At 38.3% G+C, this 27300-nt stretch overlaps 2 protein-coding genes and 1 non-coding gene across 4 annotated transcripts; 2 read left to right on the top strand and 1 right to left on the bottom strand.

The window, feature by feature from the left end:
- The first annotated feature begins 4976 nt into the window (after positions 1–4976).
- On the top strand, positions 4977–21303 carry ehd2a (EH-domain containing 2a). Its single transcript, XM_051895206.1, is given in 12 exon segments — positions 4977–5089; positions 5169–5226; positions 5700–5768; positions 9265–9454; positions 10441–10541; positions 12701–12957; positions 13479–13655; positions 13931–14028; positions 16968–17380; positions 19447–19611; positions 19760–20072; positions 20075–21303. Coding segments are annotated over 7 exon segments (1650 nt in total). The 5' UTR covers positions 4977–5089; positions 5169–5226; positions 5700–5768; positions 9265–9454; positions 10441–10541; positions 12701–12733; the 3' UTR covers positions 20335–21303.
- On the bottom strand, positions 5617–5723 carry LOC127513722 (U6 spliceosomal RNA). Its single transcript, XR_007930477.1, has one exon. It is a non-coding gene; the product is annotated as a U6 spliceosomal RNA (small nuclear RNA).
- A 241-nt stretch (positions 21304–21544) lies between the features above and the next one.
- Positions 21545–23727, top strand: selenow1 (selenoprotein W, 1). 2 transcript variants are annotated; one of them, XM_051895208.1, is made up of 6 exons: positions 21545–21759; positions 22408–22432; positions 22544–22597; positions 22714–22788; positions 23185–23281; positions 23405–23727. In XM_051895208.1, exons 1-5 carry the CDS (start codon positions 21731–21733, stop codon positions 23260–23262), a joined length of 261 nt encoding a protein of 86 aa, XP_051751168.1. In that variant the 5' UTR covers positions 21545–21730; the 3' UTR covers positions 23263–23281; positions 23405–23727. The 2 variants fall into 2 exon arrangements, with proteins under 2 accessions (XP_051751168.1, XP_051751167.1); XM_051895207.1 differs by having other exon boundaries at positions 23402–23727.
- Positions 23728–27300: the final 3573 nt, after the last annotated feature.

Genomic DNA, 27300 nt, shown 5'->3' with positions numbered 1-27300 from the left:
ATGTAAACCATACCCTTTTCTAACAGAGGATGCAGACAGTAGAGAATGTGTAATGTTGGGGATTAAGCTAATTCTGTGTCCCTCCATTTTAGCTTCATCAAGTGAGCTTCAAAAAGCAGAATGCCAGACCAATTACCAAGATGGATGCTCTGCAGAAGTGTATGAGAAGAAATGCTGAGCAGATGCCAGAATCAGCACCTCCAATCTTCACCTGTCGACAGCTTGGCATCCATTTGACAGCATGCGGGATGCACAAGACCGCCAGGAAGGTCTTAGATGTCAGCGGCTGGTATTTCATGGATACTGAGTACCTTGAATGCCAGTCCTGCAAAAAGAAGCTGACAGCCTGGTCACGGGATATACTGGACCAACTAGATCCCATCCACAATGAGAAGTTTCCGGTGGTTCTGGTCTCCGTCAATGGCCTTTGAACTCCTCCCACCTGTGCTCTCAAAACCTCCCGAACCGGTCCGGCGCGGCCACTCAACCTTTGAGTTTGCCATTCAGCAGGATGCATCCGGACAGGCAGTACAGTGTGTTTAAGGCCAAACTCCTCAAGTGGGCTCGACAGCAACAGCTGCTGCCAGACCTGCTGGACCAAAACCTGGAAAAGAATTAGCATTTTTAAGCCATGGGTTTCATTGGCCATTTTCAATTTAGGAGTAAAATAAAGTATGTGGTTAATATTTATTGAAGAGACTTTCAAGATGTATTTTACAACAAATAAAATACAATCATACACACTCAAACATGATTTTTGTAGCTGATTTTTAAATGTACGATGTTAAGAAGAAGTGGGTAACTAAAATGCCAAAAGAATTCAAGTAGTCTTTATAGCAACTTGTTACCACCTCAGAGAGAGATGTGTATATGCATTATCCATGTACTTCACCAGACTAGTGTAATCCTTAGAGTTTGTGGCCTCTTCAGGTTTGCTTGAGACATCTGCAAAGGTTTTGTTCAACTGCATCAGTTCTTCCTGCATGTAAAGCTGGAACTATGTACATGAGCAAGTGAGGCTGGTTTCCACATTTGGGGTCCACACATCTGTACCAGCTACAGAACCAGCAATTTTCCTAAAAGAAGAATTAAAAAATTACAGACTATAGAGACAGACCATTCCCAGCTTGTTTACAAAGAAAAATAACCAACTTTGCAGACATCATGGAGAAACCACAAAATGGTTACTCTACAACCCTCTACAATACGAGTAGAGGGCGACTAATTAATGTCTATCATTTGCCATTGGCTAATAAACTCTTAGGGCCTAATTTTATCGATCTAATCGTATGGTCTGAAGCGCATGCCGCAGGTGCACTTAGGGTCCACTTTTGCTAGTTTAACGCCAGGCGCATGGTCCAAAAGGGTTGTACCTAGTCTCTTAATGAATCATGGATGTGTTTTGGGTGTAACGTGCAATAAACCAATCAGAGTGTCATCTCCCATTCCCTTTAAAAGCCAGGCGGATTGCTATTTACATGGCAGAATATAGACACCCTCAACCTGACGAGTCAGTTTAAATCAAGTGGCATCCTCCCCTAGTTTCTCTTAAAGCCAATACGGAAGTGACTTAAACTGCGATTCATCGACTGGCCGCTAGGGACAGGCTCCAAAAGAGAGCAGAATCTCATTGAGTCCCATGTTAAAATGGCCAACTTTACAGCAGAAAAAAACATGTTTACAGCCTGGATCAAATTGTGTTTTTTGTCTATACTGCTAATTTTGCCCTTCATGACAACTCTGAGGGGGGTGAATTTTTTTATAACTCATCCATTTAAATTATATTAAGCCTTAAAGTTCTGCATAACTAAGGGCATGGTCACTTGAGTGACAGGTTTGCCGCTGCTGTCTGTGAGCCGTCATGTTACCTAAGCTAATTCCAGCTGCTGAATTTGGCATCTCTGCCGTGTTTGTGCTTTTTTTCGGGATTATTTTATACAATTATAAAATAACAATATATACAATTATAAAATAATATGGCTTGCTGCGTTAATGGTCGAGACTCGAGACAGATGTGCGTCTGTGTACATGTGCACGCATGCAGAAGATAAACAGAACACACGTTGTTGGATCGTGGCATTGGCTAAAATTTTTGCTCCTGAGTCTGAGATTTACTACAGTGACAATGGCGGGAGGATATAAAACTCCGACAGCACTGCTTGGACATTTAACGGCTGCATTTTAAAAAATTATACTTTGGACGCGGACTCATTTGTTTGTGAGATATATATGATCATATACAGTTTTACAACATAAACGCTGCTCAGGTTGCATAATTTCTTGAAGAACGATGATAGAAAGCAGATCATTCAGAAGATATGTGATGCAAACAATGGATAATATATCAATATTTCATGGATTTAACGCTTTTGTGGACAAAAAGTACTGCTTTTTGTTTTTCAATGGACACTCATGGATATTTTACCCAAGTGCAACGGATTGGATTCATCTTGCGATCGCTATTTCATTATAAAGGTATGAAGTCCCGTTTGATTTTTCATGTTGTTCTTTGCACACCCAAAACAAATTACAATTACTGGTGCTGGAGCATCTAAATCAGGGGTGGGGAACGTTGATCCTGGAGGGCCATTGTCGTGCAGAGTTTATATCCAACCCTAATTAAACACACCTGAAGCTAACCATGGTCTTCAGGATTACTAAAGTTACAGGCAGTTGAGTGTTTTTTTCAGGGTTGGAGCTAAACTCTGCAGGACAATGGCCCTCCAGGATCAACGTTCCCCACCCCTGATCTAAATCATAAAAAAAAAAGACACTGTATATTGACAGTAAACATTTAGAACTTACAAATGATATAACTTATCTTTATTAATATTTTAGATAGTATCTAAGATAGATAGCTTCTTAGCCTGATAACATGACCACGTCGCGCTAGGCGGGCGTGGTTTCAGTAACCAGGCACCTCAGTTCCAACCATGTCCCACCTCATTGCCCATTTTCAGTTATCCGGGAGTGAAGTGCTGCTAAGATGGCAGCGGCCTCATAGAGTGGTGCAGGTATGACGTCATTTTGTAGGACAACCCGGAAGTTAGCGGCGCACGGGTTCCCTCGATTTCCCATAGACTTCTGGAAAATGGAACCGGAAGTGCTAAAATGCTAACTCACTTCCGCATTTTGAAAATGATAACTGCGTCAGGCTGAAACTCCTGTATGATAGGGCCGTAAGATTTTACTCGCTAATGTGTGTTAGAGGCTAAGTATAGGTTTAGCATAAATATATTCCCACGCGCTAAACATTCTGACTGAGCGCTTGAGAGTTCCGCTCTCCGTCAAGCGATCTGTACTATTTCAATTAAAGGATTAGTCCACTTTTAAATAAAATTTTCCTGATAATTTACTCACCCCATGTCATCCAAGATGTTCATGTCTTTCTTTCGTCAGTCGACAAGAAATTAAGGTTTTTGATGAAAACATTTCAGGATTATTCTCCTTATAGTGGACTTCAATGGCCTCCAAACGGTTGAAGGTCAAAATTACAGTTTCAGTGCAGCTTCAAAGGGCTTTAAAGATACCAGACGAAGAATAAGGGTCTTATCTAGCGAAACGATCGGTCATTTTCGAAACAAATACAACTGTATATGCTTTATAAACACAAATTAACGCCTTGCACGTGATTCCGCTTTCCGTATTCTCCAAAACGCTTACGCTGTATGTCCTACGCCTTCCCTATTCAACTTACGAAAAAAAACGAAACTGGCGCTGCGTTCGTTCCGTAAGTAGAATAGGGAAGGCGTAGGACATACAGCGTAAGCTTTTTGAAGAATACAGAATCGCGTTCTGGTGGAAGCACTTGTGATGCGATCATAATAAAGCATATACATTTTGATTTTTTTTTTTTTTTAAATGACCGATCGTTTCGCTAGATAAGACCTTTATTCCTCGTCTGGTATCGTTTAAAGCTGCACTGAAACTGTAATTTTGACCTTCAACCGTTTGGAGGCCATTGAAGTCCACTATTAAGGAGAAAAATCCTGGAATATTTTCATCAAAAACCTTAATTTCTTTTCGACTGACGAAAGAAAGACATGAACATCTTGGATAACATGGGGGTGAGTAAATTATCTGGAAAATTTTATTTAAAAGTGATGCTCCAGAAGGAAACACGATGCATTAAGATGCATTGCTTAACGATTAACATTTTTGCAGATTCTGCAAGGGGTATGTAAACTTTCGAGCTCAACTGTATATAGATATATACACAAATAAAATAGTATATCAGTCTGGCAAGTAAACTAAAAAATGTACTAGCCAATGGTGATTCTATTGCCAAGGTGTGTGAGGGTTGTTACATGACTCTAACATATTTCATTAAGAGTGTGACTGAGAATTTGTCAGTCTAGTCTCAGGTGGTGATATATTTCTGAAACCGTGGTTGAATTCTTTTAAATATGATAATGTCAAGAATGTTTTATTAGTCTTTCTATGCATCTCATTCTCTTTCCTTCCCTGTTGTCTTTCTTGTCCTTTTTGTAGTGGCTGTACAAAAGATGATTTCAGCTACTTTGGTGTAAATATTTGGTTCAAACTCACCTCTAATTCTCCTGAATTTGCCACATATAACACAAACATGAGAATGATGGTGATTATTTTGCTTTTTAAATAAAAGTATACATTAAAATTAGTAATAATTGTTCATAAATATTGATCCAACAGGGAAAAAAAGCTGAAAACACTGGCAATTTAATTTTTTTTAACGAAGTCTCAGAAATATTAACCTGTATGTGTTTTTGTTTTCTTTTCACTCATTATACTCTCTAAAAATGTTAGAAAATAGTCATGAATGTTTAAACAGACGTTTAGAGATATACAATATGATCCAGTCGTATTTAAATCTGTAACTACTTCAGTTTAATTTTGCTATACACAGAAGACAACCTCTCAAATCTAGCATAACTTTGTTTTTAACACTGAATTTCAAGATATGTTACTCGTTTAAACTTCACAGTCAGTCAGATGATGATCGAAAGGAGAAAAGTTTTGGTCTTGAATGAAGCAAATGGCGTTTGTCCCGCAATTCCTCTGAATTACGAAGCAAGATTATTCAATAACATTTATTTAGTAACACCGTTTGGTAAGTTTTGTTTGTGGTGGGTGAATATTAAAATACACATTTAGTGTTTCTAATGATCGTTTTCGCTCTGCGTTTTCAGGTACAACAGAAAAAACACAGGCCAAGGAAAACGACGCAAGTTTGTCAGACAAGCTATGGTAAGTGAACTTCAATTATTTTATACATTAGTATTTATTCTATATAATCATATTTGATTAAATTCGTGTCGATATCTGCTGGTTAATACATTAACAGCTGTCAGATTAAGATACAGTAAGTTAAATCGTCTGAGGAAACATTAGGATGGCAAAATACAATCATTGCGAATACTTATAACATTTTTTGCTTGGAAACAAAATATTTCTGTTCCTGTAATTTCTTTAAACCCGAGTTGAAGATGTTAAATCAGTAAATTCCAGTGACACGCTGCAGTGCAGTGCTGCGCTCTGGCGTTCAGGCTGCGTACTGCACCCTAAAAACAGGGTTTTCACTCTGTACAGTATAAAATATGAAAAATTACAGTAAAATCATTATTAATAACCCAAAATATCTATAAGGAACGCTTCACGAATTTGCGTGTCATCCTTGCGCAGGGGCCATGCTAATCTTCTCTGTATCGTTCCAATTTTAGTATATGTGCTGCCGAAGCAAGCACGAACAGAGAGATTTGATGAGAGCTATATATACCCAGGACCCCCAGGTATGTATTTCAGTGGTGGTAAGTGAATAAACGACTTATTCTACTCACTTACATCAAATGTGACTCTAAATCATGGTGACATAAGCCTGTAAACCTTTGAAAAACAGGATATTTTCAAACCAGCAGCTTTGTGTAGGTTTACCGTAGGAAAATATGAGCTGTAGACCGTATGCAAAAAAAGCCTGTCTCTACTAGCTGTGATAGGACGCCTTGGTGTGACGCAGTGGCGCTCTTTGTCATATGTAACGCACCCTCCCCCGCGGACAGCGCAGAGCCTTCCAGGGGCCAAAGGGCCGACCCTTCCTCACAGTATAGCACAAGAGCCAATGGGGGAGGGTCTGCGGGGGAGGGTGCGGGACACGTGACAAAGAGCTCCTCTGCGTCACACCGAGACGTCCTATTACAGCTAGTAGAGACAGGCTTCTTCGGCATATGAACTACAGCTCAGAGAATACAACTGTAAACCTACACAGAGCTTCTGGTTTGAAAATACCCTGGTTTGTAGAGGTTTACAGGTTTACATCACTATGATTTACAGTCAGATTTCATATCCGCTTTCCTCGCCGGAAGAGCACAAAAGGCTCAGAGACCAGGAAACTCTCCTTTCAGAGCAACCGAGGCTGTGAAATGCTTGAAGTGTAAGAAACACACAAAACTCACAGCCACTAGAATTATTTGATCTGTCATCAAGATCAACGGGGGTTATGCACAACAAACTTCCGTATTCTATAAAATCGCTTGCCCGGAGAAATGTGTAGTCAGAGTGACCTGAGAGTGAATAAATCCCCTCAATATGAAGAATTTAAGAGAGCTATTCTATCTCAATGTCAGACATGTATTTCAGGCTCTGAAAAAAGTCTATTTCAAATAAATGCTAATGTAAAATAAATGTTCTATTAATCAAAGAATCCTGAAAAAGTGTATGATGGTTTCCACAAATTTATGAAGCAGCACAACTGTTTTCAACATTGATAATAATAAAAAATGTTTCTTGAGCAGCAAATCAGCATATCAGAGTGATTTCTGAAGGATCATGTGACACTGAAAACTGGAGTAATGATGCTGAAAATTCAGCTTTGATCACAGGAATAAATGACATTTTAAAATATATTCAAATAGAAAACAGTTACTTTAAATTGTAATAATATTTCACAATATTACTGTATTTTACTGTATTTTATGTATATTTGAGACAAGGAGCCAGTGTCAGAAATTGTGTGAGCAATTTTAAAAATGTGTAAATAAAAACTCACTTGTCACCATCTAGTGGCGTAATTGTTTTCCAAGTTTTGCCATCACATAAATAAATTATGTTTTAAAGTATTTTAAAATAGAAAAAAGTTATTATAAATTGTGAAAACATTTTACAATGTTACTGTTTTACTGTATTTTTGGTCAAATAAATGTATCCTCCTTGGTATTAAATGTCAAAAAGACACTCACTTGTCGCCATCTAGTGGCGTAAGTATGTTTTCCCACTGTGTTAAAAATAACCCACACCCTGAGAAATATTGACTTTTACCAACAAAGGTATGAATCATGTGCCCCTCACGAATGGCCATAACGATTCTGATGCCATACGAATAATGAATTTGCAACGACCTTTAACCCTTTTCAACATTTAGCAGTCGCCATATTAAAGAAGACCATTATGTCATTATTTAAGTCAAGTCACCTTTATTCATATAGCGCTTTATACAATACAGATTGATAATGATTAAATGATCCAAACAAAGTTTATTTCAGCTGTACAACAGCTTTAAAAACAAAATGGTGTCATTGTTCAGCTGAAATAAGTTCAGTGTTGATTCAGTTCTGTTGTAAAGATCATCAATTATTACATTAGTTCATTTCATCTATGAAGCAGCTCTAACAAGCCAATAGTGTCATTATAAAATGTGTGATGTTTTGCATGGTGTGTGCATGCTTTGTGGTTTTGTGTGTAGAGTTTCGAGTTTCAGAAAATGTGTATAAGCAGTTTTATAAAACTGTAAATAACACTCAAAAGACACTCACTTGTCGCCATCTAGTGGCGTAAATTATTTTCCAATTTTTGCCAGGACAGAAATAAATTACATTTGAAAGTATTTTAAAATAGAAAAAAAAAAATGTTGAATTTGTGACAACACTTTACAATATTACAGTTTTACTGTATTTTTGATCAAATAAATGCATCCTTGGTATTAAATGTCAAAAAGACACTCACTTGTCGCCCTCTAGTGGCATAAATATGTTTTCCCACTGTTTTAAATAACCCTCACCGAGAAATATTCACTTTTATCAACAAAGTTATGAATCATCTGCCCCTCACGAATGGCCATACGATTCTGATGTTATAGGAATAATGACTTTATGACTATCCTCAAAGTCCCTTTAAGACAAGTCATTTCACTCCGCGCCATCTTTGAAACGCCTCTCGGGCATTCAAGTGTAGCTCCTATCTCTTTGAATGGGGAAACATCAAATTCTCCAAAGCTGTTTGCCAAGCTTTCGATTAAATTGCATATTTGAAATCACCAATGAAATCTGATAACAACTGTCTCATAAATTTTGTTTCTAAACGCTCGAATCATGACAAAAAACGGTATTTTTCAGGCTGGATCAAGCTAATGCGCATGCGCAGTCCTAAATGCGCATCTCTTGTGCCTTATTTCGGAGGCGCGCGTCTGACTGTTTCTATAGAAAACGGAGCTTCTAACGGCCGCTGCAGTGACGCAATAACTTTACCAATCGGCGATTGGCTCTTATTTAAAAGGCGGGACTTATTCCGCCATATTGCGCGTTGCACTTTCTCCCATTCAAAACAATAGGAGTGACACGTGTTGTGTTATTTTATGGTCTTTGCTATCCTTTTAAGAACATCGGGATAGTAATACAAATTTTGAACACTAGATATTGAACACTTTACACTGTGTCCTAACCAGACGCGATTAGGGATGGAAAATAGCAAACCTTTTTAATTTGGTACGAAACCGATACTTTTTGTTACATTTTTAACGATACCGATACTGATTTTTTCTTAAATGGTATTTTTCTTAATATATATACTTAAGGGTTGTACAGTTAGGCACAGAAAAGGTATGCAAAGCATTGTTTATGTCTTGTGGCTATGGTTGGGGTGCAGTAGATTATAACAACACTCTTTGAATTTGGCATTGATTCTCACAGTTCAAGGTTAAATTCTAGATCTCAAAGCAACTTTAATTTGTAACAGATAAATGTGGGGAAATTATATTAAAGTATGAGCTGTTGAGAGAACTGCTCACAATCTTTTAATATTAAATTAGCAAACAGACATATTGCCTGCATGTAAATTTGCTCCATCAGTGAACACATAACTAAGGATGATGGTCTAGTTAAAATAATTATGTACATGTTTACTCAGACCTCTCCCTTGTCGTTTCTGTCATGTAACATAAGAAGAAAGAACCAGAGGGACGCACTAGTGCTGAACAGGCGTGGAAAAACATTGATGATGACAACTTTGCCATTTCAGACTGGAGAGGAGGACATTTGTTCTTTTCCAACACTGGATCTCTGCAGACAACAAGACCTCTGCTCAACACCACCCGCTAAAACATACAAATATAAATGCACAAAAGGAAAGCTGAATGCCTCAACTTTTAATTTGTGCATTTTAAAAGAAGAAGTAAACTGCAAAGAATATCTCAACTGGTCCTAAACAGGTAAGATCTTCAGATATGGCTTAGAATTCTTTTTTTATTTTTATTTTTTTATTTTTTTACAATGTTTTTATATGAATAATTTAATTGGTTTAAACTGAATATATGTCAATTAACTTTAGTTGTAACCAGTGTTGGGGTAAAATTACAAGTAACACAAGTTACGTAATCAGAATACTTGTTTTAATAATTAGTAAAGTAACACATTACTTTTAAATTTACAACAAAATTGAGTTACTTTTTCAAATAAGTAATCCAAGTTACTTTGTTTTCCCATTTATTGACTGACACCTCTCTTTCCCCCCATGTTGAGATAAATTGGGAGTTAGTGCAGAGGTGTTGTGTTTTCGCTGGATCATCTTTTGGTGTGAAAAGCGAAATTATCATTTCACTTTTTGTGTGAAAGGGACTTTACATTTGCCAAAAATAGAACTTTTATATTTTCATTATTATTTTTTAACAAACAAGCAAGCCCAGCCCAGGTGAGAAAAAGTAATGTAACACATTACATAAAAAGTCACTAAGTAGCACAATTAGTTACTTTTTTTAGGAAGCAACACATTACTTTTAAAAGTAACTTTCCCCAACACTGGTTGTAACCATCATTGAAAAAAATACATTCTTGGATAAAATAATTCTACTTTTAAAATGATATTAGATTATAGCTGTAATTCAAACTTAAAATAAGATCTACTTCCCTTTAGTGTCGAAGCACTGCAATTATTGCTGTTTATAAAATCTTACATAACAGTATTTTTTGCACTTTTCTGGTTGTATGCACTACAAAATTCAACACGACAACAGTATGTTCATGTCTCAGTTATGAAGGAAATAATCCCCTTTCCACCTCAACCCATTCATGGGCTCGGGGTCCATATCCACATCCAGCACATTTATGAGCTCCAGATACCAGATGCCATGACACTATCATTTCTGTATGCTTCATATGTCTCACTCCACCCTTGGACCTCCACTTTTTTTCCCATCAGGCAAATCTGAGAGAGCCCTGAGAAAGACTGGGCTACTCCCCTCTGTTCTACAGATGTGTCTGTGGTAAGAGCACATCTGTTAGCTCTACAGCACTGCCAAAGTGAGTCCATCTACATTTTGATTGTTAAATGTGATCTCTGGGAGCATGCGGTATAAGATGTTAAATGCACCTGAAAATGTACCATATGCCATAGTCAATTAATAATTAATAGTTAACAATGCATTGATTGAAATATGTGCAGATGAATTTGGACCAACAGCATAAGTAGTTTTTGAAACCACCATAAAACTATGAAGCCATTCTTATGCTATTATACACTGTCAGAAAAAAAGTACTTTTAGCGCTACATATTCGGCTAAAAGTCCCAAGGGAACTGTCAGAATTTGGTAAACATGCTTTTTCTTTTTATGCTCCTTGGAATGAATTGCAAAATGTACTTAATCTAGAAGCACTTCCACCTTTGAGCATTTTTAGATGTCTCTGGCATAATGTTTTAAAGGACACGTAAATGTTTTTCTTGATTTGATTTGATTTATTAATTTTGAACGAGTAATTTGTGGCATTGTTAATTTGTGAGTCTCTCTGTGTGTAACTTTATGTGCTGCCGTCCTGACCAGGTTTCTCTGTAAGAAGAGATAGCAATATCTCAATGGGATTCTTCTGGTTAAATAAAGGATAAATAAAATAAAAATAAATAGCTAGCTTGTCACCAGGACAGTACCATTAAAAGGACAAACTTATCTTCCCCTAAAAGGTGCATATTAGTAACTTAGAGTAGTTATATGTGCCCTTATGACTTTAAAAATAAAGTTTCCAAAAGGGGTTTTTGACTGTAATACCTTAGAAGAACCATACTTGGTTCCCCAAAGAACCTTTCAGAGAACAGTTCAAGAACCATTTTTCTCATTGTGAAGAACTTTAGAAATTTTAATTATGGAAAGAACATTTTTCCACTATAAAGAACAATGGAGAGGTTCAACGTATGTTAAAGGTTCTTCATAGAACCATAGATTCCAATAAAAAACATTTATTTTTAAGAGTATAAGGTACTACTATGAGCCTTTTAGGGGTAAATAAGGTCAAATATGTCAAGGCACAAGCCTTTGGACCACTAAGGTAGCATTTTTGAGAGTGAATTGTACTTGGGTTTTAGGACTTTGACATTTAAATCCAGCTGTGCTCTGTGTCTTGTTTTGGTCAACCACAGTGTTTATAATCTAGGATTTTCTTCCTCCTGACATGGCAAGAGACGTCAATGTCCTTGATGAGCAGTCAGCACTTTCTGATTTCTCTGTACTTTTTAAATAATTATTAAGAATACAAACTAAATGTCATCAAATGCTACGCCACATAAATTAGAGATTAAATTGGTTTTGTAAAGAGGGATCCAAAGAATTAAGTCAATGAAATCTCTCTCTTTCTCTCTCTCTCTCTCCCTCTATATATATATATATATATATACACCGATGAGCCATTACATTATGACCACCTATCTAAAAACATGTAGGACCCGGAAAACCGCAGCCACATGGCGAGGCATTGATTCGACGAGGCATCGATAGGTCCCCTGGGGTATCTGGTACCGTAATGTCACCAGCAGGTCCTCCAGTTCCCGTACATTGCAGGGTGGTGGTGATGTAGCGTGAACCCGCTTTTCCAAGTTGAACCACAAATATTTGATTGGGTTCATGTCAGGCCAAAATTCACCATCATGTTCCTTAAACTACTTCTTGACAATTCTGGCAGTGTGGCATGGCGCATTATCCTGATGGTAATGGCCATCACCGGCAGGGAACAGTTGCCTGAATGAGTGCACTTGGATTGTGCTATTGTGATAATGGGGCCTAAAGTGTCCCAAGAAAACCGCCGCTGGCCTGTGTCCGCCCAACAGTGTATCCAGGTGCCATGGCCTCTGTTGGTAATCGCCATATCCACGCTTGGCCTTCAACATAATGTGCCAGGAATGTTGATTTGTCAGAAGATTGAAGTTCCGGGGCGCCGTGCCATCACAATTTGTCCTTTATCAAACTCTGATAACTCTGCAGCTTTACCCAATCTGACACCGTACACTCTACTGACTGAAAGTCAGTCCTCGGTATAGATACTGCTCTGTGAATTGCACCTGCGGCACCGTTCAGTTGCCAGGCGCGCCCATTGCTCTAGGCTGGGGATGGTCATAATGTAATGGCTCATCTGTGTATAAACCATTAAAACCATCATATATACATTAATATGTATTATTATGTGTATACATATAGGAAAACTCTCTACTGAAGCTCTCAGACAGCTCAATGGCTGGTAAAGAAATGAAGAACAGGGGTGGTAAAAGTCTGAAGGAAGTTCATACAGTTAACGAGGCTTTAAAGACCCTCTACCGGCAAAAATTGCTCCCTCTGGAGAAGTATTATGATTTCTCTGATTTCCACTCATCAAGCCTTGACGATGCAGACTTCGACAACAAACCCATGATACTAGTGTTGGGTCAGTGCTCTACAGGCAAGACCACATTTATCAGGTGAATAATAATTGCATCCTTCTTCAGAACAATATGTATAGTTATAAGTGCTAAACTAAAAAAAAATCCATTAAACAGGCAAGAGTGGAAAAGGATTAGAAAAAAATCATTTCATGTCACGTATCTCGGGGGATACAAACATTTCATAATGTGCTAAATAACAGCATGAACAACATATGAATTGTTTTTCAGCATCATAAGCCAATGTTCATAATTAATATCATCAGTTTTATTTTTTTTTTTACTGAAGAAAAAGTAAGATTAATATATAATTACTTTCCATAAACTCAGAATGTCCTGCACCATTGGCAGGCGTGTTGAATTTAGGTCAGGTGTACTAAACATTTACCAGAAAACGAACAAATTCAAGTGACCCACATATTCAAAACAGGCCCAATTGTGATAAATGATAAAAGTATTCTCATGCCTCCTACAGGAGTTGTAGTGCACATTGCCTGTTTAAGGGATTATATTATGTTATTATTATCTAGTTTAAGCAATGTGTTCTTAATGTGTGGCAGATATCTTCTCGAACAAGAGTATCCAGGAAGCAGAATAGGCCCAGAACCAACAACCGACAGTTTCACCGCTATAATGCATGGAGAGATTGAGGGAATTATTCATGGCAATGCTTTAACTGCAGATCCCATCAAGCCTTTCCGCAAACTCAGCCCATTTGGAACAACCTTCCTCAATCGGTAAGTGAGACAGAAGCAATGATGCAATAGGAAGAAATGATAATCACATGGGGAAAACTCTGTTGAACTTGGACTGAGTCAAAATCTCTCCACCAACAGAGATTACTCTTGTGAAAGGGTGGACATAGGGATATAAAACAAGCTAATGCATCATTATTTGGCTTAAGCTGACTGAATCCCTTTGAGGGAGCATCTGTGGATGTTTTGTCCCATGTTCTGAAAGATACTGAATTAGCACAGATGGAATAAAGTAAGGTTCATCTGCTGTTTCTCAGATTCCAGTGTGTACATCTACCCAACCGAGTCCTAGAGAGTATCAGCATCATTGACACCCCAGGGATCCTGTCTGTGGCCAAACGCAAAATGAGTAGAGGTACGAAGTGTCATAAACAGTGCTGTAAGCCACCAATGAAGGAATAAAATGACTTGCATGCAAATCATAATATACTCCATATGCAAGTAAAGAGGTGGAGTTGAATTTCTTCTCACTGATGTCGCCCTCAGAAGAGTGCAAAGCTCTTTATTGCACATTATGTGAGAATATAGGGCGAATTATTCGGTCTAAAAAATGCTGGGTTGTTTCAACCCAAGGGTGGGTCAAATATGGACAAACCTAACCATTGGTTTAAATTTTTAAATAAATTTTTAAACCCAACGGTTGGGTTTGTCCATATTTAAACCAAACATGGGTTGGCATTTTTTAGAGTTTAGGGCATTTTTGAAGGGAACACCTGAATCCCTTCACAAAGGGCCCTTCTACAAGTTTGTTAATGAAGGGTACATGCAATGGTAAGTCATTTTATCCTCATGTGACTGAGGGTGATAGGTATAGGTAAAAAAGACTATTTGCAAGGTCTAAATAAGAGACAGCAAGTTTTATAAGTTGAAAGAAGAGAGGAAACACACACATAAATAAAGCATTTAAAAAAAAATAATTTTGAAATGTATATTTATTTGCAAGAGTTATATTAACAGCAATTATAAGAAATTCCTGTTGTAATGCTGCCTTCATGTGTTATCGGAAATTTCGTAATTTACGAGCTCGTTGCATTCAAGTGCTTTGTTGTCTGAAATCATGGAGGAATCAACAGGAATCATGGAGGACACCAGATTTATTATTGCCTATTTACTGAGAAAATCTAATTAAAACCATAATTAAGTTGGCTTAAATCTACTATTTAAGATTATTATTATTCTTCTGAGCCAATATTTAAACAGTATCTCCTCCTAGAGCTACAAACACCAAACTTGGGTCAGACCTGACTCGGGTGCTATATCTTTTCAAACTGATCTGACTTATGATTTTAATTAAGCAGACGATCAAAACTACATAAAGTCCCATAGGCGTTCATTGAGCTCTAATAGAGTAGGCTATTCAGGCTTTATCTACTATAGGTGCGTTCCATTCGACCATAAGTGGACTGCGAAGTGGACTTCACAGGGTATTTCGCCATATTAATTGAGATTCCAATCCGAAGGGAACGAACCTGTTCAGTACGAAGGGCACTGCGAACGAGGGAACATCGATACATCACTTCACAGGAAGTGGAGAGCAAAAGTCATTGTCATTGCTCACCACGCCACCAGTCAGAACTAGCAATGAATGAAGCAGAGCCGTTAAAAGAGTTTTTAAATGGCTCTGCGATGGAGGAATTTACGTATGCGTTTTGAGTATTCAAAACTAGAGAATTTATGAATGGTTATGGAGATGAATGTTATATTTGCACAATCTATTGTTTGAATAGGCATGACAAAGTAAAAGTGTTTTTTTTTTTTATTTTACTTTATTTACCTCAGGAGTTTTTACTATTCAGCTGCACGTGGAGATGAGATGAGATGAGACCCAGACCATTGATTAAGAACACATTTACACATAGTTAACCAAATCAGAAATTTATTTTCATATAGCATTACAGTTAGTACAGCTTCAAATCTGTTAATAGTCAATTAGCCTAATAGCCACAATAGTCATACAATTATGTAATAAACATATAAGTTTTGATTATATTACATTAAATACATAATAAGTGTTTTGTATATGTATTTTATATATTTTAAATTCGAAAGTAAATTAGCCTACTATACATCTGTGCAACCCTGTCATTGACTTTCTTTGATGACGTTTGCAGTGCGTTCCAAATGAGCGATTATTTTCAGCGAAGTCCACTTCAACTGATATAGCCTGCATGTTCAGGGAGTAGGGAGCAGTGAACACTGCGAAGGGACCCTGTCGATTGGAACGCAGCTTATGTATCTATCACTAGCAAATCCTAGCAACTAGCTCATGCTAGCAATGTGTTAATTCATGATAGCAACATGCTAAAACATGTTAATAACATGTTAAATCGTGTTAGCAACATGTTAATTCATGTTAGCTACATGGTAAAACATGCTAAGCCATGTTAGCAACATGCTAGTTCTTGCTAGCAACATGCTAGTTCTTGCTAGCAACATGCTAATTCATGTTAACAACATGCTAAATAATACTAACAACATGCTAATTTGTGCCAGCAAGGTGTCAGCAACAATAAGAAGCTTGCTGGAATTTCGGTCAAATACAGGCTATTTCCGCTGTACAATATGATTCAAATGATTATTCACATATGTAAATATGCTTTACTTTAAAGACAAGACAAGACGATGTAGCTGTTGTGAAAAAACTAATGAAGAATAGTCAGCTGCAATATTTTCCCCCTCCACCATGTTTAAAGTTTTTGGCACATATAACTTGGGAACTTGGATATGAAAATTATCCCGGAGCTTCCCAGTGGTAAATACGACTTGAGAGGGCGTTCATGTCCAATTTTTAACTAGGAAACTCGTATTTATAATAATTCACGTGAAGGCAGCATTCAAACAGCTAATGTGGTGGATGGACGCCATGCTGTGTTGTCATGATAACATTCCAGGTTAAGATAATGAGGAAATTACATTGTTTTTCATTGCTTCCTTTGCCAAGTGCGTTCCAAACAATTACATAATGCATGCAAGTGCCCTGCCCTCTCCAAAGTCCCCACTTCATGGGCTCTGACTTTCAGAGTGAGTAGGGCGGGGCTGGCAACTCTGTCCCTCGAGATCCACTTTCCTGCAGAGTTAACTCTAACCCTGATCAAACTCATCTGCATCTAGCTTTCTAGTAAAACCTGAAGACCTTGATTAGTTTGTTCAGGTATGTTTGATTACAGTAGGTTTGGACATTGAGGGCCAGAGTAGGACATAGAGACTCTCACATCTGAATGAAATTTGCTCATAGTTTAAGATATATCTGATCCAGCACCTGTGCATTAACTCAACATCTCTTTATTTATTCAGGGTATGACTTTCCGGCAGTTATCCGCTGGTTTGCAGAGCATGTTGACCGCATCATCCTCTTGTGTGATGCACACAAACTAGAGATCTCTGATGAGTTCTCATGCACTATAATGGCATTGCGAGGCAATGAGGACAAGCTCAGAGTGGTGCTCAACAAGGCCGATATGGTGGACTCCCAGGAGCTGATGCGAGTCTACGGCGCCCTCATGTGGTCACTCGGGAAGGTGTTCTGCACTCCAGAGGTTCTGAGAGTCTACATCGGCTCCTTCTGGTCCTCTCCAATGCGTATAACAGACAATCGGAAATTGTTTGAGCAAGAGGAGGCAGACCTTTTTGCAGATATTCAGAACCTGCCACGAAATTCTGCTTTGAGGAAGCTCAATGATCTGGTGAAACGAGCACGGCTTGTGAGGGTGAGGACCTTTGTGCTTTCCATGACTGATTTGGTTCCATAAAATAACAAATTTCAGTAACTTTTAATCCACGTCTATTAGCTTTGAGGTCATCTATGTTAGCGTATTGAGAAAAGTTGGCAAAATTGTCATTGAGCAGATACACAGGCCTATGTATTTAAAAATCTTTCTCTTCTAGAAAATGTAATCAAAAATACTTGTGTTACATGATGTCAACCTATTTTGACTAGTAATAGGAAGTAGCAAATCACGCTGTGATGTAAACCCTTTCTTAATAGGACAGACCTTTCGTAGCATCCAAACTTCCTGTTTCATTTGGAAATACAGCAACACTGGGGGAAAAATGTATGGCGCCATTAAATATCATCTTATTATAACTATACTGTGTACTATAAGTTATATCAGTTATATTCACAAAAGTATAAGTTCGCTGTACTTGCACCAGTACAAATCAATGTATTGCTCTTATAAATATATGCTTCATCTTAAAGGGTTGGTTCACCCAAAAATAAAAGTTCTGTCATACTCACCCTCATGTCGTTCCAAACCCACAAGACTTTTGTTCATCTTCGAAACACAAATTAAGATTTTTAATGAAACCTCAAATTTGATGTGTGTTGATCAATGTATACAGTATATGTGAGTAAAAAATTAAATGATCATTATCATATTAAGTGATTGTGTCTCTTCAGAAAATCTGGATTAAACTGCTCAATTAATGGTTTGCTTTTACAATGGATTTATGTAATTCTTGAAGCATCAAAGTTTTGGCGAAATGCTTTTTCAATGGAGGGACAGAAATCTTTCAGGTTTCATTAAAATTTTTGATTCAAAGATAACTGAAAGTTTTATGGATTTGGAACTATATGAGGGTGAGTAATTGATAACAGAATTTCAATTTTGGATAAACTATCCATGTAATAATAATGCAGCATCTCCACTACATAATATGTGACTACTACGCAGCTGCTTTTGCTTGAATGCGGGAGCAATGGTCTTGAAGATGAGGACACACGGAAACACAATTTTTGACTAATTATGGCCCTGTTTACACCTGGTATTAAGATGCATTTTGGTCGATCGGATCACAAGTTGATAAAGGAGACATTCCCGTTTACACCTGGTTTTTTAATCCGACTCTTTTGTCCACTTTCAACCACTTCTGTCCTGATTTCTTCAAGAGGATGGTCTGTGGGTGGGGAAATGTATGGGCTTTCGAAAGGAGATGACAGAAAAAGAGCAGCTTCATTTCTGCTCTGATAGCCACAAGACCACGCCGAACGCAGTGAGTGTGTGTTAGAAATCAGGAATGGTGAGAGAACATTGTGCTTGGTACATTTTTCATCTTCAAACCAAACTTGGGTCTTCAGCAGACAAAGTTTAAATCCCATCTGGCGTGCTTCCCATAATGTTTACGCATTAGGTCAGTAGGCGGTCACCATGATTTTGCCATGTAAGACATGTTTCTGGGTCAACATATTTTGTTGATCCTGGAACAACATTCCTGTCTGAAAATTTTGTCCTATTCCTACTCCTAACCTAACCCATAAGTTATCCCTAAAATGAGAGGGGAATGATAGATGAATACTGCTATAGAAGCACCTAACCTTGGTTCTAAACTTGATATAAACTGTAAACTTGTCCCTGAAATCTGATTGGAATATTGTTGCAGGATCAACAAAGATGATGATCCAGGGACATGTTGCACTTGGTGAAATCACGTTCACCTTCAGTAGGTGGAGAATAGGTGGTCTTTTGTGGCTGTTCGAATGCGTTGACCACATAAGCGTCTTCACTACGAAAGCAATCCAGTCAAATGCGTTTTCGACTACCTCTGGAAGTGGTTGAAAGTGGATAAGCTCAAAACGTTTTACACCCCGTTTACACTTGTATTTAGTGTCGTCCACTTGTGATTGGATTGACAAAAATGCTTCTTAATACTAGGTGTAAACAGGGCCTTAGTTGCTGAGATTAAAATACATCTACCTGCTTGTTTTGTTGCGGTCAGTTGATGTAGTCATACTAAAACATTAATGTGGCTTCTTATTTCTTTTCTTCACCCACAGGCCCATGCTTATATCATTAGCTCTCTAAAAGAAGAGATGCCTTTTGTTTTCTGCAGAGAAAAAAAGAAGAGAGATCTAATATATGACCTTCCCATCATCTACTCAAGAACTCAACAGAGGCATCAGATTTCACCTGGAGACTTTCCAGATTGCACCAAGATGCAGGTGTTTCTCTGTTCAAATACTTTATAATCAAGCATGCCCATTATGAAATTTATTTTCTGCCGCTTCTATAAGCATGAGAGTTAAAAATAAGTTACAATACAGTATATGATATCTGTCTGATAAGCAGTTTCACTCTCACATCACACAGGAGCGACTCATGAGTCACGACTTCAAGTTTAAAAGCCTCAAGCCTAAGCTCTTAGCTGGGTTGGATGAGCTCCTACACACTGACATTGCCAGGCTGATGCCTCTTCTACGCCAAGAAGAAGAAGAGGCAGCAGATGACCAACTTTTGGTGCAGGGAGGACTTTTTCTAGGGTCTCACAGTGGCCCTTTTATTGTGGGGAACCCATTTCATCACTCTGGATCCAATGGAGAAAGCGATCATGTCTCAGAAGAAGGATGGGTGGTATCGAAAGACAAACCAAAGTTTGATGAGATCTTTTACAACCTCTCGCCTCATGAGGAAAGCTGAGTGGGACTAAAGTGAAGAACTGGATGATGAGCACTCGTCTGCCCAGCTCAGTTCTGGGACGAATCTGGAAGCTCGCAGATGTGGACTGTGATGGCATGTTAGACGACGAAGAGTTTGCTTTGGCCGGCCATCTCATTGAGGTGAAGTTGGAGGGCTTCGGGCTCCCTCGTGAGCTACCCGCACATCTAGTGCCGCCCTCCAAAAGACGACGCAAGAACTCTGGCACAGAGAATAGAGACAATGATTAGTCTGCATGTCTTAATAAGGACCTATTATGCTTTTTAACATTTTTAGCTTTCTTTCATGTGTAATGTCGCTGATTGAGCCTGAAAAAGGTCTGCAAAGTTACAAAGTCACTCCAAAGGGAGTTATTCTCTACATCAGTGCGCAGTTTCTGAACTCACAGAACTCACTCCATTGTAGTCTTGAGTTTTTTCTGTGTCACAATATTCCTCATTTAAATAATTCCCGTCTAAGGCATACTCAATATAAACGGGAAAAGACCTGGTTGAGTTGGATTAATGGTGTGTTGAAACTCGTGGTTATGGTAAGGGGCGTGACATTTCCCAAACACGTTTGAAGTGGTCTTGCAATCACAACACACTGATCCAACCAATCAGTCAGATAAAGCGTTACTGACTGGGAAGAGAGGTGCTGCAACAATGTCAAATATGTGAAATAAAGACTTTGTAAAAGGGCAGATGACAGGGTTTATTCAACACAAGTCATGACTAATACTAATGTACTTACTCGTATAATGCCTAAGATCACTTATATTTTGAAAAGGTTGGATGAATAAATCCTCCATAGACAGAAACAATCTCAAAAGATGAGTTGTTTTGACAGTTCAGATTGCCCGAGGGTTGGGAACAGCTTGTACTGTCTTGGCTAGTTGCAGAAACACCCTTGAGACTGTTGCTATGAGGCACAGAAATGTTGAAACTTAGTTTGCAGAGCCTTAAGTGCCTTATTACATTTCAAACTGTAGTTGTCAAGTAAAATTTCTTTAAAAAGCTGTTGGTTAATAAGTAATTGAACAATCTTTTTGTGTGTCCATTTGGACTAAGTTTGTAGCAAGATGTTTTTATTTTATGATTTTGAGCATATTGTGGAATGTTACTTAGAATAATGATGACCAATATATTCGGGAAACCTATGTAATTATATCAATATGTCCATTTATTGCACAATAAAATGTCTAGCCAATATGCTAAGAACTAGTCTGACCAACTAGCAGTTAGTCAATGAGAAGAAAATCTACCAGTCCTCCTTAGAAAAAAAATGAGATGACTAGTCTAAGCAGTTTAAGCTACTGTCTAATCTACCTGTTTATTTTAAGATAATGCCCGACTGACTGTCCATAATATGTAAAGCTCTGTTTAACTATTTCAAAAATTCCCTTGTTTGGTAAACACCCTTAGCTAAAGGGCTGCTCAGTAGTGTACCGGAAGTAGATCAAGTCTCGCGAGGGGGTGTGTCTGCTGGTGCGCCAGTAGCTCCGCCTTAAAGCTTTCCATAACAATTCAGGAAATAGCAGCAAAACATATTCTAGAACTGGAAGTCATTACATCAGTTCAGCGTGGACTGCACACTCCACAACACAACCACCGCTTGATCCAGTCAAGACCCGCAGCAACTGTCAGGATGACCGTAAAAGTTCATATCGTTTACTGGTACGTTATTTATTTTACTGTGTATTTTACTACACTGTATAGGCTCGATGCAGCTATTCGCCAGAGGCTTTTTACTTTTTAAGAATCTAAATGACTGACTTATATACTTAACACGTTCGGGGGAAAAAAAAAAAATGGATTTTTAGACTATTAAAGCACATTTAATTTTCATTCTGTACGTGTCAGGCAATAATCGCGACAAGAACAGGCAGCGTTGCTGTTGTTGCTTCGCTCAATGTGTTCTGGTTGTTAGGTGCACCTTTGCGTTTCTATGTTCAGCAGTATCTCACAGGGGTGCGTTTCCCGAAAGCATCGTTAGCCAACTATTTTAAATCTCATTGAACTCAATTGATAACAACGGAACTTGCGACCATAGTTCGCTTTTGGAAACGCACCACATTTTAATTGTTTGGATTCCTGCATAGGTGAAATATTTTCACCTTACATAATAAACATGTTCGCGAGCCATGATTGGTGGCTCACAACAAGACTGGAATCAGAAAAGTTAAATAATGCTTTCACCGATTCCCTGAATCTCACTTTTAATTTTTTTTTTTTAGGTTAAAAACCGCAAATTTACAGTTTGACCAATGAGGCGTATATCATTTAAATGTGTGTCTCTGTGTGTTTGTGTTTTTCATCTCCTAGTGGTGGATGAGGGTACAGGCCCAAGGTAGGTTTTATTTACTCATATTATGTGTATAATTCAGTATAATGTAAAATATAATATAATATTAACTTGTGGAAGAATCTTGTGCATCTGTCTCTTTTGTTTTGCAAATAGTTCATCAAACTCAAGACGATGCTTGAGGATGAATTCCCAGGCGAACTTGAGATCGTATGTGATTTAAATGATTTTTTTATGATGTTGTAATTTTGAAAATAACACAAATGGGCAAAGTGTTGTTTTCTCATAATTATCTTTCTCATTTTGCTGTGATTTCTCATGCTCAGACTGGTGTGGGCACTCCCTCAAGCACAGGCTGGCTTGAGGTGGAAGTAAATGGCAAGTTGGTGCACTCAAAGAAGGTAAGAGTTGATCCTCTCTCACTGTTATTTATTGCATTTACCATGTAATATATATTACATGTACCATAATATGACACCGGCCTTTCATACTGTTTCTCACTTAAATTGTACTTAAAGTTGGCATGCAACAGAAGTTGAAATAGTCTTTTCTTCACTATTGTACGAGGGCAAATGAATAAAAAAAAAGGTGTGCATGGATAATAAATAAATACTGCAACATTTTATAAAAAAGAGAATTGTCAATTTTGATTTCATGGTGACTTTAAATTTTACAGTTGCGTGTCTTGCGTGCACAGTGCAGACTTTCTTTTTGATTTAATTGTATGCTACTCAAATCTAATATGGTAAAGTGTACAGCTGTAATATATTACATTTGGCTGATATTTTCTTTGACAGAATGGAGATGGGTTTGTTGACTCAGATTCAAAGTTCAGAGCCATTGTGACTGCCATTGAGCTGGCCATGGGGAAATGAGCATGAACCGATCATAGAGGTGAGAATAATCCACCATAGAGACTTTTTGTTATAATATTGGCAAAATGCACATGTTAACATCTCATCTTCATGTCTTTCTATCTTTCTTTTAATTCTGTTTTGACTTGTATTCTCTCAGCAGTTTTTCTTCTCTGTTTGATGGACTCCTGGGCAGTGCAACAATGATGGTGACGTCCAAAGTGTTTTCTGCATGGATGTTGCTTGATGCTATCTGCTCTTGCCGGGAGAAGACACTCAGAGCAGGAAACTGCTTCAGATAACGGTTGAAAATAATAAGGGAAAATAAAAAAGGGAAATTAAAAAATTAGAAATTGGACAGAACATGTCAAGTTGAGGTACTTTGGAACTGTTTTTTGTTTTTGCCTCTGTTACAGCGCACAAGTTTACGAAATATTTTGGCATTGTTCAAAATTTTCATGCAATAAAAAAAAATTAATGGGGAAATGTTTTGTCTTTTATTTTCTACACTTTTTAATAGCTGTCATTTAACTAAACGGTGGCAGCACAGACATTATTCACACACGTTTAAAAGATAAATTCACAATTAACTATGTCACATACCCTTGGTTTCACAGACAAGGTTTAAGCTAGTCCTAGACTAAAAGGCATGTTTGAGCTGTTTTAACTGAAAGTAACTTCCACTGACATATCTTAAAATATGTCAGTGCCATTGTTTTGTTTCAAGATGCACATCAGTAATGGTTTTTTTTTTTTCCACAGGTACAATTATAAAAGCTTAATTGAACTAAGGCCTAATCCTGGCTTAGTCTAGGCCCTGTCTGTGAAACCAGGCCATAATGTGTAATTTAACAATACATAATGTGAATTACCCAGAGTCCCTGTCATAGAAGGGTTCAGAGCATTATCAAAACATAAAATAGAGGGAGATGATAAAACTGTAAAGGGACACTTGATAAATTTGACAATCTTGCCATATTAATTCCATTCAAATGTATAGCTTTTGTGTAGTTCACAATTATACACGATCAACCAAAACTTTAGGGCCACCTGTCTAATATGCTGTTGATCCTCTACATGATACCAAAACAGCACCGACCTGCTGAGGCATGGACTCTACAAAACCCCTGAAGTGTCTTGTGTTATCGGTCACCAAGACATTAGCAGCAGATTTTTCAAGTCCTGTAGGTTGCGAGGTGGAGCCGCCTTGGACTGAACTTGTTGGTCCAGCACATCCCACAGATGCTCAGTTGGATTTGGAGGCCAGGGCAACACCTTGAACTCTTCATCATGTTCCTCAAACCATTTCTGAACAATGTGTGCAGTGTGGCAGGGTGCATTATCCTGCTGAAAGGTTTAGGTATGTGGCATGTGTCAAAGTTAAATCCACATGAATGGCCGGACCCAGGGTTTCCCAGCAGAACATTGCCCAGAACATTACACTCTCTCCTCTGGCTTGTCGTCGTCCCACAGTGCATCCTGGTGCAATTCACTTCCCGAGATAAACGGCACACATGTACACAGCAATCCACATGATGTAAAAGAAAACAGGACTCATCGGACCAGGTGACTTTCCACTGCTCCAAGGTCCAGTTCTGACTCTCGTGTGCCCATTGTAGGCTTTTCTACGGTGGACAGGGGTCATCATAGGCACTCTGATTGGTTCGCGACTATGCACCCCCTTACGCAGCAGAGTGTGACGCACTATGTTATGACACATTCCTCGCATAACCATCATTAAAATTTTATATGACTTGTGCCACAGTATAGACTTCTGTTGGCTCAGATCAGATAGTCTTTGTTGCCCTCATGCATTAATGACCCTTGGGTGCCCAACACCCTGCCACCGTTTGTGGTTTGTCCCTCCTCTGACCTCTGTTGGTAAATTCTCACCACTGCTGACCGGAAGCAACACACTAGCTTTGCCGTTTCAGTCACCTTGTCAAACTCTGATCTTTATTCCTGTTCATTTCTCCTGCATCCAACATGTTGATTACGAGAACCATCTAATCTACCCTGACCTTAATATGTGGCCTTGTTAGGAGATGATATTCGCTTCGCCTGTAACTGGTCATAATGTTTAATGCTCATCACTGTAGAATCTTGCTAACAAAAACATTTTTTAAATATAAATATTCCACATAGTCTTTCAATTAATATGAGGTCATGAAAATCATCAGTTCACCCAAAAATGAAAATTCTGTCACCAAGTTGTTCCAAACCTGTATGCGTTTCTTTCTTCTGCTGAACACAAAAGAAGATATTTTGAAGAATGTCAGTAACCAAACAGTTGATGGGCCCCATTGACTTCCATAGTATTTTTTCCCCCATACTATGGAAGTCAATGTGGCAAGTATGGAAGTCATGGTGACTTTATTTATACACTATACGTATTACATACCATCCCTATACATACTGTTTTAAAGCAGGCAAGGATAAAAATTCAGATATTTATGTGAAAAGAGGGGGGAAAAAACTGAGAGAAACCAGACTCATATGGCAAGGCACACATTGCAATAAATCTACATACAGGTGCTGGTCATATAATTAGAATATCATCAAAAAGTTGATTTATTTCACTAATTCCGTTCAAAAAGTGAAACTTGTATATTATATTCATTCATTACACACAGACACCTGGTGCCACACTCTAATCAGCTAATTAACTCAAAACACCTGCAAAGGCCTTTAAATGGTCTCTCAGGCTAGTTCTGTAGGCTACACAATCATGGGGAAGACTGCTGACTTGACAGTTGTCCAAAAGACGACCATTGACACCTTGCACAAGGCGCAAGACACAAAAGGTCATTGCAAAAGAGGCTGGCTGTTCACAGAGCTCTGTGTCCAAGCACATTAAAAGAGAGGCGAAGGGAAGGAAAAGATGTGGTAGAAAAAAGTGTACAAGCAATAGGGATAACCGCACCCTGGAGAGGATTGTGAAACAAAACCCATTCAAAAATGTGGGGGAGATTCACAAAGAATGGACTGCAGCTGGAGTCAGTGCTTCAAGAACCACTACGCACAGATGTATGCAAGACATGGGTTTCAGCTGTCACATTCCTTGTGTCAAGCCACTCTTGAACAACAGACAGCATCAGAAGCGTCTCGCCTGGGCTAAAGACAAAAAGGACTGGACTGCTGCTGAGTGGTCCAAAGTTATGTTCTCTGATGAAAGTAAATTTTACATTTCCTTTGGAAATCAGGGTCCCAGAGTCTGGAGGAAGAGAGGAGAGGCACACAATTCACGTTGTTGAGATCCAGTGTAAAGTTTCCACAGTCAGTGATGGTTTGGGGTGCCATGTCATCTGCTGGTGTTGGTCCACTGTGTTTTCTGAGGTCCAAGGTCAACGCAGCCGTATACCAGGAAGTTTTAGAGCACTTCATGCTTCCTGCTGCTGACCAACTTTATGGAGATGCAGATTTCATTTTCCAACAGGACTTGGCACCTGCACACAGTGCCAAAGCTACTAGTACCTGGTTTAAGGACCATGGTATCCCTGTTCTTAATTGGCCAGCAAACTCGCCTGACCTTAACCCTGTAGAAAATCTATGGGGTATTGTGAAGAGGAAGATGCGATATGCCAGACCCAACAATGCAGAAGAGCTGAAGGCCACTATCAGAGCAACCTGGGCTCTTATAACACCTGAGCAGTGCCACAGACTGATCGACTCCATGCCACGCCGCATTGCTGCAGTAATTCAGACAAAAGGAGCCCCAACTAAGTATTGAGTGCTGTACATGCTCATACTTTTCATGTTCATACTTTTCAGTTGGCCAAGATTTCTAAAAATCCTTTCTTTGTATTGGTCTTAAGTAATATTTTAATTTTCTGAGATACTGAATTTGGGATTTTCCTTAGTTGTCAGTTATAATCATCAAAATTAAAAGAAATAAACATTTGAAATATATCAGTCTGTGTGTAATGAATGAATATAATATATAAGTTTCACTTTTTGAATGGAATTAGTGAAATAAATCAACTTTGTGATGATATTCTAATTATATGACCAGCACCTGTACATCAAATATTATGTAGTTTAAGTTAAGTTTATGTAATA

The sequence above is a fragment of the Ctenopharyngodon idella genome, chromosome 5 (genome assembly GCF_019924925.1).
Source record: "Ctenopharyngodon idella isolate HZGC_01 chromosome 5, HZGC01, whole genome shotgun sequence".
Taxonomy (NCBI): domain Eukaryota; kingdom Metazoa; phylum Chordata; class Actinopteri; order Cypriniformes; family Xenocyprididae; genus Ctenopharyngodon; species Ctenopharyngodon idella.
Note: the sequence above shows the minus strand (reverse complement) of the source record. Positions and strands in the feature narration are given on the sequence as shown.